At 32.2% G+C, this 15,938-nt stretch overlaps 1 protein-coding gene across 1 annotated transcript in view; it reads right to left on the bottom strand.

Annotated features, from left to right (window-relative positions):
* The window catches only part of Syx6 (Syntaxin 6), a 29,883-nt gene extending 20,202 nt beyond the window's left edge, over nt 1-9,681 (bottom strand). The window contains exons 1-2 of the mRNA XM_072540395.1: nt 9,443-9,681; nt 8,016-8,185 (exon numbers count right to left, since the gene is read on the bottom strand). Of these exons, the coding sequence (XP_072396496.1) occupies nt 8,016-8,185; nt 9,443-9,477 (205 nt within the window). The 5' untranslated portion in view covers nt 9,478-9,681. The remainder of the gene's footprint in view (nt 1-8,015; nt 8,186-9,442) is intronic.
* Between the last annotated feature and the right edge of the window lie 6,257 nt (nt 9,682-15,938).

Genomic DNA, 15,938 nt, shown 5'->3' with positions numbered 1-15,938 from the left:
CTTAAAAACAAAAGGTTTTTAAAATTATATTAATTGCTTGAATGTTATTCATTTGATATATTATAGTATCTTGTTTATTCATAAATTTTAATTTAAAACTAGTTTATACTTATACGTCGTTTTGTTTTGTAATCTTATCGCATGTCAAGCAAAGTCTCATTTGTCTTTGTCAGTCTTAATTTTTGCTACATTTGACGACAACAGCGAGCTGAAACATATGATGTTGATAAGATAAAGATTTTATGTGTATTTAATTTCATATTCAGGAGATTAAAAATACTTATTTAACAAAATGTAAATAATTATTTTTTGATATCGGGTACAATAAATTAAGTACGTAACAACCAATGGAACAATAAATTATTTCTATGTAAATATCTTTCATATCCTGACCATTTCATAGTGTTGTGTGTTTGATAGTATCATAGAAATTGCATTTTTCTCCTCATAATTTTATAAATTTTTTATAAGCAATATCTACACACAACCAAAAACTTATATGGAATCGCCATGTATTTCAAACTAATATTTATTTGTTTTGAAAAAATTGTTGCGAAGAATAAAGGTTTTTATTGAAAATAAACAAACCAATAAAACAAGCAGATAACACTGCCCGGCACGATACAGATAATTTGTTTTAGCTGTAAATTGAAATAAATAATAATAAAATAAATAAACTAACTTTCGCTTTCAAAAAGGAAAATATTATGCTTTATGTGGGGTTAACGGATGTGCAAAGGAGAAAGATTATTGGTCTTGTGAAGCAATGAATGTCTCAGAGGGACATAGCTACAGTGGTAAGCGTAACACAGGGCGTTGTATCAAAAACCTATGATAGGTATCAGGAGTTAGGAACGCTTAAGAATAGACCAAGATAATGTTGCCAAAAAGTAACAACGTCTTGCCAGGATGGTTTTATTGTCCAAGTAGCTAAAAGAGACCCAGCAATTTCTCACCCGCAACTCCAGAAGCAGCCTTTGAATGGTACAGGTGTGTTTCAATTGAAACGATAAGAAGAAGACCTCGTGCCAAGGACTATACAGCATTAGACAGTTACGGATTCTCGAGTTAACCAGGCAGCACAAGATTGATCGCCTAAATTGGTGTCTTCAATACCAAAACTGGAACATTGGAAATTGACAAAATGTGCTATTTTCAGACGAAACCAGGATTTGTGTAAAATCATAATATGGCCGATGAATTCGTGTACTTAGAGAGCGAGAAAGAAAAATAAGAACGAAAACAGCCAGATCTGTTCACAGACCTAAAGAAGGAAGTGTTAGGGAAGTAATATGGTTGATGAAAAAACTCAACCAACTTTAATAGCTCGACGGTATGTTGATTTTGTTCTAGAACCTCTAATTAGACTCTGAAAAAGTGCAGTGGGAAAAAATTTAATTTGCATTCATAATAATGCACCTCCACATACCAGCAGAGTCACTACAAACTTCCTTGAAGCGGAAGATATCGCTATTCTGTAGTGACCTGACATTAAAAAAAGAATTAGACCTCGCTGGGATAATCCACAAAACACCGTACAGCTAGTACAAGTTGTTCTTGAAGAAAGGAAAAAACCTACCACAATAACATGTTTACAATTTGTTTAGGAGGATTCCCACGCGAATTGGAGCTTGCATAAGGCCTAGTGTTAGTATGACTGAACACTAAAAAAACATAAATAAATAAAAACAATTTAAACTTCATTCCTTGTAAGTACATTGAAATTTTGTATACTATCGACTTTAAAACAAATAATTTCAATTTTATTATTTAAGAATTTATTGAAAAAGAAGAACAAACAACTCCATATAGCAACATACAACATCCGCTCCATGGCAAGAGATGAAAAACTCTACGAACTAGAAGAAGAATTGGGGAACTTAAATTGCATGCATCGCGACATGGGACGCATTTAACGGAACTACCAAAAATGAAATAGACTATTTTCTCTCAAACAACAAAGGAATATTTGAAGACGTCACAACAATAAACAACGTAACAACGGGTAGTGACCAACGCATCGTACAGTTAGAGCAAAAATAAATATTAACATGAAAGAAGGGAGAAAAAGGATTTAAAAAAAAACAACGAGGATAGATGCCTTTAAACTAAGAACAAATGAAGAGCAATTCCGAGAGGTCTTAGCGGATAAGTACGAATCTGATCCTTCACATAATCAACATTAAATTGACGAGATTAATAAAATCATAAATAAAAACCTTCTCGCAGCAGGACTACAGGCCGCAAAGAAAACAAGGACTAAAGAAGACAAAATAAGCAATGAAACTAAACAGCTAATGACGGAAAGAAGACAACTACTAGCGCAAAACAATCGCTATACTCAAGAATACAGAGAACTTAATAAAACAATTAGAAAAGAACTAAAACGCGACATACAAAAATGGAACGAGAGCTTAATAGAGCGAGTCATTGAAAACAACAGAGGCTTAAAATGTCTAAGACCTGCACTGGGAGTTCAAAAAATCATCAAAATTAAAGACGCCAACAATAAGGAAGAGAAGGACAAATATAAAATAACAAATATTGTCGAAGACTTCTACACATCCTTGTACAGCTCGCAAGGCCAGTCTAATGAAACAACAAAGGAGAACGTCAAAAGAAAAGTAAAAAACGTGGGATTAGAAGTACTACCAAATATAAAGGATTCGAAATAGAAAAAGCTTTAAAAGAGCTAAAAAATAATAAAGCTCCTGGACACGACGGTATAATTGCCGAGCTCTTGAAAACAAGGAAGACATTAACAACCCCTGTACTAACAGAGCTATTTAATAGATGTCTCCATAATAGTAAGATCCCTAAAGACTGGAACGAGAATCTAGTAATACTCTCACACAAAAAAGGGGACAAATGTGATCTACAGAATTATAGACCTATATCGTTGCTCAGTCAAGTATACAAACTATTTATGAGAATTATTAACAACCGGTTAACCTACAAAATGGACAGAGAACACATGAGAACACATGAGAATTCACAATGAGAACATTGACAGAGAAGGCAAATGAATACCAATTAAGAGAGGAGTGAGACAAGGAGACGTAATATCGCCAAAGCTTTTCAACCTAGCCCTAGAAGACGTCTTCAAAACTACAAATTGGTCAACCTATGGCATTAACGTTAATGGCAACAAGTTAAACCACCTCAGATTCGCTGACGACATAGTGATTATAGCGAGCACATTCGAGGAACTGCAAATTATGATGGGGGAACTAGCAGCAAGCTCCCAATACGTCGGCCTAAAAATGAATATGAAAAAAACAAAAATAATGACAAACACAGATGACCCCAGACGTATAACTATAAATGGCAGTGAGATAGAACAAATCCAGGCCTAGAAATATATCTACCTAGGTCAAAACCTGAAACTTCACTAAAGAGACCCAAAGTGTGGAAATTACTAGAAGAGCAAGACTAGCATTGGCAGGATTTGGAAAACTTAGTTGGATACTTAAGAACCGCAAAATACCCCAATACTGGAGGAGCAAAGTGTTCAACCAATGCATCCTATCATGACATATGAATGTCAAACCTGGACCCTAACCAAGGCAAACATGAATAAACTAGCCACAACAGAAAGAACAATGTTAGGTATACGACTGTCAGATAAAAAGAGGAACGACTGGGTAAGATCCAAAACAAAAGTCGAGGACATAACAACAAAAATTGCCAAACTTAAATGGAGCTTCGCGGGCCACACTGCTAAACAAAAAGACCAATGTTGGAATACTACAATACAACATTGGAGACCTTACGAAAGTAAACGACCAAGAGGAAGACCACAGATGGGATGGGTTGATGACATTAAAATAATAGCCAGAACAAATTGGAAATATGGATAGAGACCGATGGAAGGAGTTGGGAGAGGCCTATGTCCAAACATGGACGACAGAAGGCTAAGAAGAAGAAGAATTTATGGGTTTCTTTAATTTTTATGTATTGGTGATTAAATTGCTTTAAAATAAATATTCTTTGACTTTGTAGGTTAGTTTTTTTAAATTCACTTAAAATAATGAGAAATATCAGATGATTCCATATAAGTTTGGTTGTGTGTATATTGTCCATATCTCTTCTATATTTATAAGAAGCATTTTTGAAAAAAATGCACCATTTATATATCTAGAAGTTCCCCTCTTTCTTTTTTCACTATAATCTTTACTGCTACTATATCATTAATGCTAAGGAAACAAATTGCTACCTAGTGCAATATGCAAATGATAACGCTATTCTGGTTCATGGTGCAACAGAAATATTGCAATCATTTTTTCTAAGCTCCATCACAAACAAATGTCAGCTCCTATTATTTAATCACAAAATAAAAGACACTTCACCTAATGTTACTATATCTAATATAATCATAAAACCAGAAAACTATATAAAATATTTCGGAATAATACAAATGATATTTAAAATTATACTAAACTATTAAACACAAAGTTATTAAACATGCTAGGCACTTAAGAGGGTTAACATACAAGAACCAATGCCTTTATATTAAAACGGCTGCAAACATACACATATATCTCCACACCAATATTGGACTATGGGAGTATCTTATTCAGTACATGCAGACAAACAACTCTATCCAGAGTTTTAACCTTGTCATTTACAATGCAAACATATGAAAAGGGATATAACCAGCGTTAACCATTGTAGAAACAATACAACATCATAGACAATAACATATGTATATTCTATCCATACATATAAGTATTCCATATATGTCTTCTAGTGACGGAATAGAGGTAAAAATATATTGCGGTGCAGTCCTTACAGTATAGATCCCCGCCTATACAGAAAAATGTAAGGGATGTGGGGTAATACTGCACTTTGATAGTACTGGAGGAATGTTGACTAAATCGTGAAGGACAAGATGCTAATAGAAAAAGTCTTCAGGCATCAAATGTCCGAAAATCTTTTCAGGCCTTAATATTGAAAAGACCTTCACCAAACCAACAAAAAATATACTGAAATGATGGCAATTCCACAGGTAAAATTTTTTGGAAGCAAACAGAGCTTCCAATGAAGACAAAACCAAGTTCAGGTTGGTTACTAAGGATCATATAGCAAATGAGGAACAGTAAACAGCGTTTGGAAGTCATATCTTTGAATGTGTTAACAGCTTCACATACCTTGGGTCGCTAGTGACTACCAACAAAACAAGCAAAGATATTAAAAGATGAATAAACCTTACAAATCGAAGCCACAAACGACCAATGCCAGTGGCCCAAAAGATATAATTTTGAATTATATCAACTCTTTAATGAACCAGATGTCATAACGTTCATTAAAACACAGTGACTTAGATGGGCTGGACACAATACAAATGCCAGACAATATAATTGCTCAGAAGCTAACAACATGAATACCTATAGGAAGAAGAATCAGAGGCAGACCGCAAATAAGGTGGTTAGATGGAGTTGAGACCGAATTAGGGATAATAAAATTCAGATGATGGCAACACGTCACCAGAAACTCAACAGAATGGCGACGCATTTTAGAGCAGGCTAGGATCCACAGAGGATTGTTGAACCAAAGATGATGATGAAACACCATTACAGGTTGAAAAATCAGGAGAAGGACTTAGAATGTTGAAAGTCTTACAGGTAAGAGTATAGAGTTGGTATATGTGCTTAAAAGAAGAAAAGTACATATTGCTTACATTTAACAGATGAGATGGAATGGACAAGGGGCAAAAGAACTAGGTGAAGGATATAAATTTGGTATATAGGGAAAATTAACATTAGGAATAGAGTTGCTACAATTGCTGATGGAGAAATGAAAGATAACACAGTAGAAGTTATAAGAACAAATGTTAGAATAATGATAGTGAATTTTGTACTTGATAAAGAAGTGTTGAATGTTGTGTGTGTGTATACTCCACAAATTGTCTGGATGAGAATGAAAGAAAACTTTATTATTTATAAAATCATTTAAGAGACAAAGTGAGTCATATTCCATCAGGTGAGAGAGGACATGAAGCAATCCATGAAAAACTACACTTTAGAACTAGAAATGAAGCTCAATATGATATGCTGGAATTAGTAACAGCATTAGATATGGTATTAGATTGCTATTACATTGCTAAGGATTGCAAGGTAATAAGACTGTGTGCCAACAACAAAGTTGCTTGTGTTGGATAAACAAGTAAAAAAGCAAAACTAAACCAAAATATAGGAGAGGACCACAAAAAAATCAAGTGGTGCATGTTAAAAGATGAGAACAAAGGTTTATTCGGGACAAAAAAAATAGAAAAAATGTATTGAAGTAGAACAAAAACAGATTATTTTAAATGTTCATTTAAAGATGGAGTTACACAGGCATCTAGGATCGGCATCACACAATAATGGGAAAATAGATGGATGTGCATGCAGTAGAATTAGGATTAAATGGATGAAGAGGAAGGAAGCGAGTGGTGTGTTGTGTGACAGAAAAATTCCTATTAGTACAAGATCCCACTACAGGATCACTACGTTCATAACATAGTTCATCAAATTCACATTTTTACATACATTTTAAATTAGAATACATTGATAATAGGTTGCCAGTAAAAAAGTGGCAGCAAATATTTTAAATTCAAATAATAGTAATTAGTTTTTGACAAATATTTTATTTTGTTCGTTTATTTTTTAAATAAAATATGCTGCACATGAAGTATATGCATTATATTAAAACTAATTTTTTTCTTAATATGATGATATAAAGTTGCCTAAGGACAAAAAGATAAAGTAAAATAGAGTAAGGGCGCAATGACACTGGTTTGACAAGCAATACTGTGTATATTATTATATATTTATCAATGCATGCTTTAAAAACTCAAACTTCAAACCAGTAGCGTTGCGCGCTTGCTGTCTTATTTTATCATACCTCGAGTGTTTAGCACATGAAGACCCCAATTTTCGACCATTTTTTCTCAGGAAAACATATCATCATATTAAGAAAAAAATTAGCTTTAATTTAATAAAAAAACATGCGTATACGTCATGAGCAGCATATTTTATTTAAAAAATAAATGAATGAAATAAAATTTTTGTCAAAAATGAATTACTATTAATAATTGAATTAAAAATATTTGCGGCAACTTTTTCACTGGCTACCTATTATCAATGTATTCTACTAATCTACAAATGTGAGTTTGATTAACTATGTTATGAACGTAGTGATCTTGCAGTGGGATCTAACGCACTATGAAATTGAAGAAAAAATTCTATAAAATGCCATAAGATCAGCTATGATGTATGGGAGTGAATGTGGGGCAGCTAAAGAAAGAGGAATAACGAATTTATGTAATGGAAATGAGAATTCTTTAATGTATGAGTGGAATGACAAAAAAAGGATAAAATTAAGAACACAAATATTAGGAGAAGTCTAGTAATGGCACTAATTGATGCCAAAATGGGAGAGTGTAGGTTAATAGGGATGTTCAACATAAAGACATTAATTACTCAATAGGAAGAATTGCTGATTTGCAAGATTCTGGGAGCAGCAGGAGAGGAAGACCAGGGGAGATTCTTAGGCTTAGCATTACATGTCAGAAATAGGGATTGATAACACATAGCAATAATGGGATAAATAAAAAGAATGATGATGATGATGACATTATAATATTATGTAAATTACATTTGTAATTATGGACCAAATGATTCTCTTTGATAGTCATTTAGGTTCATCAATTAAATATATTTTCTTTTAAAATTTTTAAGTTTCTTACAAAAAAGAAACTTAAGTGTACATTATTCCAAACGAGTATTGAAAACAAAAAAAATAATATCAAAACACAGGTAATAATGTAACCATACATCGTTTTCGGAATTTGTAGTAATGGTTTTTTTTATCTACACTCTGACTTTTTAAGCCTACCCACTCTTCTGGTAGCGATGAAATTGATAGCCATTATATGTTTCATATTTCACCATAGGCGATAGGCACAAACAGAAAGTAATAACAGAATATGCATAGAAGAAAAAGAGTTTTTAAACGATTTTTAAAAAGGATATCAATGGTGTCTTCCAAATCTTCTAAATCCCACTCTATGCTTCTCAAGGAGTTTTTTAATTCTGTGTTGGTCCATTCAACTTCATCCTTTGTACAACAGATACCATCTTCTTGTAGCTCACTCCATCGAAGAAACAAACCTCGTGTTTTGTTTAAGGCTTTAAAAACCTCGCTTTAAAATAAAAAGTAATTATTAGTAATTCACAATGTATTTACTGTGTATATTATGGAATAATAAACCAGGCTTAGGCCAAACAATGTGTTCCACAAGATTTAGTTAAAACTAATAAAAATTAGCACTATATTAGTCATCAGCACTTCTTATCTTATTATTCAATTAATAGTTTATCTTATTATTGACATTCCATGTTGATTCATAATAATTTTTTGCAATATTTATATTCAAAGTTTTGTACAGCAAGCTCACCATGCTTTTATATATGATTTTCTATGTTTTTTATTTATACAGTGAAGGAACAGCAGTTTTCATAAAGATTTTTGCTTAGTTCTGATGATTAGTATTTATAATTTGTAAATTAGAAGGTGAACTATATTCACATATATCAGTTTTATTGCATTTTCAATGCAATGTACCTAAACTGTAAGGCTGGTTTCAAAAACCTATTGCTTTTCAATTGTAACTTCATTCCTAGTATGGTATTCACCTGAGATTTTTATCGAACCTCCAATTACTTTCTATTCTAAGCTAACTAGGGTGTTATTTACTATCGTTAATGGGACTTAATATCAAAATTAAAGTTTAAAATATGTTTATTTGATGTTTCGATTTCCACTTCAGAAAATGTTCTTTTGAATTTGTATTTTGAGAAAGATTTCGGAAGTGGAACTGGAAAAATTTAATTAATAAATAAAATAGCTTCAGAACAATATTAAGTAGACTAAATTATTTAGATACAGTTCTGTTTCTGTTTGTTTGTTGTTGTTATTGTATATAATTATAAGGATTTGTGTGTTTTTTTTACTATTCATTACCCTATTATTGTATATCAAATCCTTCGATTTTTATCCATATTATGAGTTCTGAAAATGTACTTATCTTTTATTGATTATGGAGTAACATTTTTTATAAAATATTCTACTGCTATTATTAGCAGATTAAAACTTTCTTGACTGGTTCCTCCATCAAAACTAATATGAATTAAAATATGAACTTCTAAATTAGCCAGTATAGCTGGCCTTTGGCAGTGTATGTACAGAACGCTTGGCTGAAAACTATTTAAGACTGGGATGTAGTAGTTTGGCCTAAAATCTAGTTTGGTTTGGAACATCTACAAAGCAAATGTACAAAAATAAAAAATGAATCTTTACCTATACACTCCTCATGCATTAATTTGCTTTTGCAAAACAAATGTGGTTCAAACTTTATTTACAACTATAAAATGAGCATGCAGCGGTTCTTTTTGCTTACTCTTTAACGACAAAAAAAGGATCCTCTAACGTCATATCAAATTAATGAAGACAGCAAAAGCAAGTTTGCCACTTGCAACGAAATATGTAGGTACAAAACATGTGAGAAAATTAAGAAAAACACATTGGTTTGATCCTCAATTCATTTGCAGTAAACTTAAATATGTTAGCAATCAAATAAAACATTGTTCACAAATCAGATTGTTTTCGGAAATTTGACGTACTAATTGACTTATGACAAATGACAAACATAATATTTGATTAGTACTCTGAATACGTCAACAGGGTGCGTCTTTTGCTGTGACGTCACAATTTCATTGGAAAAGGGAATAGGAAACCCTGAACAGTGTAAGTCACTTATCCTCTTTTATATTCTCGGCCCTTACGGCCCGGGCATGAATCTATAATTTAGGTAACTACGCAGTTACAGTCTTTAGACCCTAATTTTTAAAGCATTTATACCCTTACCATGCGCAAGTGATGCAACATTTTAGCGGCTCTTTTTAAATTACCTATATAATCAGTGTTGATTAATGACTTATAACAGAGCAGATTACGATTTTCCTATCCTACAGGGTGAGTGATGAGGAACTGTACATCCTCCTACCTCGTATGGATCCCTTCTGGGGATTAACAAATGACCATTAAAAAGAGTTTGCTCCCATTTTTTTTAATAATATACGGGATGAGTTGAGAATTTCTATTCATCATAACTTTTGAACGGTAAGTTCGGTGTGTCTCATATTTTGATCAAAGTTTCACTACTACCACCTAATCAACTGATTTATTCAAACTGTAAAAAAATCAAATCCGGATATTTAACAAACAAACCGAATTTGATGTAGGGTGAAAAAAATCAAGTCCGATTTATGAGTCCCCAAGACTATCACATATATTGATTCGCTTCGGTTCGAAAGTCCTGATGATACAAAAAGAACATTAAGTGTTGGAATAAGATAAATGAAAGAATAATAACGTTAGAACTTGAGAAAAACGACAGAAAAGTTGTTATTGTTGAAAAATACGCACCAAACGATGACTCAGATGTAATAACGGAAGACGAATTTTATGAAAAACTGATACAAGTTCTACTAAACATAATTATCAGAAAATGAAAGCTAATTTTAGGAAATCTTAATGTACAGGAATGGGAAATGCCAACAACAGTGGAGTTATTGGAAAATATGGAGAAAATACTAAAAATGATACTGGTCAAATATAGATTTATGTGCAAGTCTTTCCTTAAAAATTATAAACGGTTTATTTCCCATGTTTCCCGGCCAATGAAAACTATGTGTTATTCATATTTCGACGAGCTACCACAGATTAAAAAAAAGAGGATTCTAGCGGCAATGGAAGCCGAGATAATGTAAATTTTTCCAACGTGTTTTAATTTAAAGTTCCGATCACGAAAAAAAAAACGGAGCTGAAACAGTTATCCCCTCCACTTTCCTATGTCGATCTTTCGAAAGTACCTTCGTTTCGAAGGGCTTTAAGTTTCGAAAAATTGGATAAATTTTATAGCTATAAGTTTCAATATAAAGTTTAGATTTTCATTTAAAATTTGTGCAAATTTTACTTCTAAATATTTATAAACAATGGAGATATGATTTTTTTAAAAATAGTCCCTAACTTCGTTCCTATTGGTCATAGAAGGTTTTTTTTTAATGTGAGTTTTTTTACCAGCTATCAAATGGTTGTACGTACAAGTCTGTAGCTTGAGAAATATAGAACTTATTACGATTGTTTATAAGTAAAAAACATAACCCTTTTTCAAACGTTTATTTTGTAAATAATTTCGATGAAAACGCAATATCCATTTAACTTCTGAGATAGTTAGTCTTAATGAAATTTGCTAAATGTGTCTAGCATCAATAATAGAGCAAGTTCAATAGTTTAAATATTTAGCCTCAGAGATAAATAAATTAAATAACTTTTAAACTATTTGACCGATCGGGGGAAAATTTCGCACAAACTTAAAAAACGGTAAAAGGGGTAATTTAATAAATTTGAAAGATGTTTAAATGTATTAATAACATTTCATTTTGTTAATGAAAAAATTAATAAAATTTATAAATTAGTGCAAAAAACTGCTTTTTTGCAAATATCTCTGTAAATTATTTATGAATTTTAATTTAAAAAACGGGAAAATAAAGATATTCTTGATATAAAAAAATAATATAAATATTTTTGATGTAAAATATAAGGGAACAAACTTATAGACAAAAAATCAAATTGTGACCATAAATTATTGTTTAAAAAAATGCAAGGTAAAAATACGAGTACTTTTTCATCTATTCGTCATCTAGTAAGCCCACGTATGTCTTAAAAGATTGAGATATCTGCGAACAATTTTTCGACCTTTTTTTAACCAGACTGAGCTAAATATCCTGGATATATTAGAGACATTACTAATGAGCAAATGTTGCGAAGAACCGACAAGCAACAAGCAGTAAAGTTTATATTGAAGAAGAAAAAGCTAGAATACCTTCGTCATCTGATGAGACATAACAAATATCGTTTCCACAAATTTGCAACCCTCTGAAAGTTTGTCTCTCGTCGCAATAAACCATCAATTCAAACTTAATGGAAGCAAGAATGGAAATCCCACCAATATATCCAGTAGCGGAAAAATTAATTGATTTATGTTGTAATTTACTAAATAAAATGATTATTTACAAGTCAAACATCATTAGAATTTTAATATCTTAATTATTGGTTTAGACAGAGAAGCGTCGGGTTTGAATTACTTATACAAGGTGTTTCTATACTCGACCGACAACAATTAAGTCAAGAGAACTTTTACTAATTGATGGTTTTTTATGTAGAAACATCAGCTCTTAAATAGTTTAGTTACACTAAACACCCCTACAGTAGGACACCGCACCTGTACAGACAGAGTGCCAAAAATATACAAAGAAAACGTACCCCTCAGAACAATTTGCAGCGACATGGGTTCTAGTGTGTAACAACACCATGATAAAAGATTCACAGCACTTTTGCAAAAACTAGCAGAAATAGATTCCAATCTTAACAATCAGCGGCGCCCCCAGGGTGGGGGAGGGGTTGGGGGTTAAAACCCTTTATTCCGTCACTGTTACTCACACATAAAATTTCGGTGCCCAACCAAAACCCCCCACCCCAGAGGCAAATTCTAGGTGCGCTACTGTTAACAATTGATATTACCAGCCTTTTCACAAACGCGCCTTTGAAAAAAACTTTAAAAGTAATAAAAACCAAACTAAAGAGGGATAATTCATTGACAACAAAAGCCAAACTAAATGTATGAGCTATAATGGAGCATGGAGCTATTAACACTACGCATAGACTACACATATTTTCAACTAGACAATGATTTTAATAAACATGATTTTAAATTCGCCATGGAACTTCATTATTTCCGTTATTAGTAGATATGTTCATAAAGGAATTCGAGCAAAACCTTGTGTAGAGACATGACCAAAAACTGACAGTATGGCGGAGATTATATAGATTATATGTTCTTCATTTGGCCTCATTGACCCGAAGAACTGAATAAATTTTTGATGGACATCAAGAGTAAAGAAGAATGAATCAAATTATACATAGATAGATAGTTTATTGGTAAGAATAATACAAAAGTACTTATAGCCCAGGGAAAAAAGCTTTTTTTCGTGACACTCGTTCGGTTAGGCAAACGACAGTTGTTTTGAGTAGTATAGACCTTAGTAACAAGAACCTTTATGTTTCCTGCAGTCGAATTTTTGGACTTAACCCATTAGCGCCTAGCGTGATCGTATGATAACACATAACAATACTCAAGATTTTATTTTTTTTGCCAACACTGTGATAATTTTAACCTCGGCTCAAAGCCAATGCGTTGCTTATGCTTAGCTTAAAATAATAAAGTGCGAGATGCATTGAATTGATTTCAGAAGTATTATTTGTAGTGGTGAATTTGCTGGTTAGCATTATGAAAAATGACAAATCCGTACATCCGATTTGTGTAAGTATTGGATCTATATAAAAAACTTTTTAAAAATTGGTTTGTGGTGTAATAGGTTATACAAATAAGTTAAACTTTATCTTAAAATAATTTACACTTCGAAATAGTACCTTAGTATATCATAATTACACATTTATTAGGGATGTGATCATATGAACACGCTAGGCATGAATGTGGGCAGTGGGTATTATTTTTTTTTTGTCTGGTAATCTTATAATATCAACCTATTTTTATTGTTTTAGTGGTACTACTTTGGAATAAGCGTTAGCTATGGTTGAAAACGACGATGATAAGATTTAAATGAAATATTTATAGAGCCTCCAGATCCAAATGTACTAACTGACGAGGACTCTGGTGATGAGGAAAGAGCACTAGTTGATAACCTAACCGGTAGACAATTACGTGCAGGTGCAGAGGTTGTGATGAATTTATATAATGAGACTCAGGATCAGTTAGAATATGAGGGTGATGAACAGCAAATAAATGACTCGGTTTATGAAGTAGTTGAACCCATAGAGAATTCTATCAAAAAATATCTGCCAAGAAAGCTTATCTAGAGACTGAATGGATAGCAAGTGATATAGTACCACCCTTGTTTGATTTTCCTTCTCCTTCTTATACAAAATACAAACATTTAAGTCCATATGATATATTTCGCTTGATTATAGATCACAACGTTTTGCGACTTTTTTGTGAAGAAAGTAATAAGTATGCTGCTTCAAAAAATTGTTCAGATTTCAACGTGATTCCTCAATAGATTCTCATTTTCTCAGCCATACTAATTTTGTCTGGTTACAATACAGTACCTTCAAAGAGGAACTATTGGGACTCATAAGGGGATCTGCGCAATGAATTTGTTTACAGTTCTATGAGAAGGGATCGTTTTATTGCAATTTCACGATATTTACACCTTGCAGATAATAATTGTCCGTCAACAGTGGATAAAAGGTGAAAACTAAAACCATTGGTAAATATATCACAAAATAAATTTGCAGAACTGTATGAGCCCGAACAACATATCAGTTTTGATAAGTCAATGATAGAATATTTTGGTAAGCATGGTTGCAAACAGTGAATTCGAAATAAACCTAGATTTGGGTATAAAGTATGGAGTCTAAATACTTCTGATGGCTATCTTATCAATTTTGATGTTTACCAAAGTAAAAACCCTCATAGCAATAATGACTATGAAAATAAATTTGGAAAGTGTGCTGCACCCTTGGTACAAATGCTTGACACTTTTCCAAATCAATTTAGAAGTTTACCTATGCATATTTATTTCGATAATTTATTTACTGGTATGGTGTTGTTAGAAGAACTTTAGGACAGAGGATACCACGCAACAGGAACTATCCGTGAAAATAGGATTCCAAAAACCTGTAACATAAAAAGCAATAAACTAATGAAAAAGTTGTGGCCGCTGCATCTACTGAGTATGGTGTTCAACCAATTACATATGTTCAGCGTTATTCTCGAGAACAGAAAAAAAATATCCAGTCATGCGTCCATCACTATTTACTTACTACAACAAGCATATGGGCGGTACAGATAAAATGGACTAAAATATTTCATGTTATCGAATATCTATTCGTGGTAAAAAGTGGTGGTGATCAATATTTATATGGTTTTTGGATGCATGCATTCATAACGCCTTGTTGTTAAAAAGAAAATCTGGTTGTGATATGCCTCAACTGGATTTTAGAAGAAACATCGTTCAGGTTATTTTTCAGAAATATGGTGTTGCTTCCAGAGGTGCTGGTCGTCCGCGTGGTTTCAAATCTGAACTAGATAGCAAAGTTTGCAGAGAGATAAGACTTAATGGAAGAAATCATTTGGTGGAGCTTTGTAACAGAAGACTGTGCTGTGGATTGGACTACAAAAAAAAAACTGCTCGAACACAATGTGGAAAGTGTAATGTCGGACTCTGTATCGATTCTTTCGAAACTTTTCATAAAATGTAATCAAAAATAAATTTTTATCAGAAAGAGTATTTTTGTACCTCATATACGCCTAGCGTGATCATTTGAATACGCCCCTTTCAAAAAATAAAGAAATTTATACAAAGTTTATATAAATATACATATAACTTTAAAATAAACGTGATTTTATACAAAATTTTAACAAAAAATAATTCATGCGCTAATGGAATAATTAGTTATTAATAAATTAAAGTCAAAAAACAATTCTATCAATTCTATCAGCAAAAAGTGAGGCATTTGAAACAAATTTGAGAGTAAAAAACTTATAAGTCCTATAAAAACCTTCAAAATGGCGTTTTTTAAATATTCTTATTCTTATGTTTTGCTTAGAAAGTTGCAAAATAAGTAAAAAATTTCGTTTTTTTATAAATGTTAATACCTTTTTTAAAATAAACTAACAATCGTCATATTACAAGAAATGTTGGTTCTTATAGTGTTTAAATTATGATAAAAATTTCAAAGCGATCGATCAAATTGGTTAAAAGTTATTTAATTTGTTTATCCCAAATTAAACTTTTTTAAAAGTCAAATAA

This window comes from Diabrotica undecimpunctata, chromosome 8 (genome assembly GCF_040954645.1).
Source record: "Diabrotica undecimpunctata isolate CICGRU chromosome 8, icDiaUnde3, whole genome shotgun sequence".
In the NCBI taxonomy this organism is placed as follows: domain Eukaryota; kingdom Metazoa; phylum Arthropoda; class Insecta; order Coleoptera; family Chrysomelidae; genus Diabrotica; species Diabrotica undecimpunctata.
The sequence above is the reverse complement of the archived record's forward strand: the minus strand, read 5'-3'. Positions and strand labels throughout refer to the sequence as shown.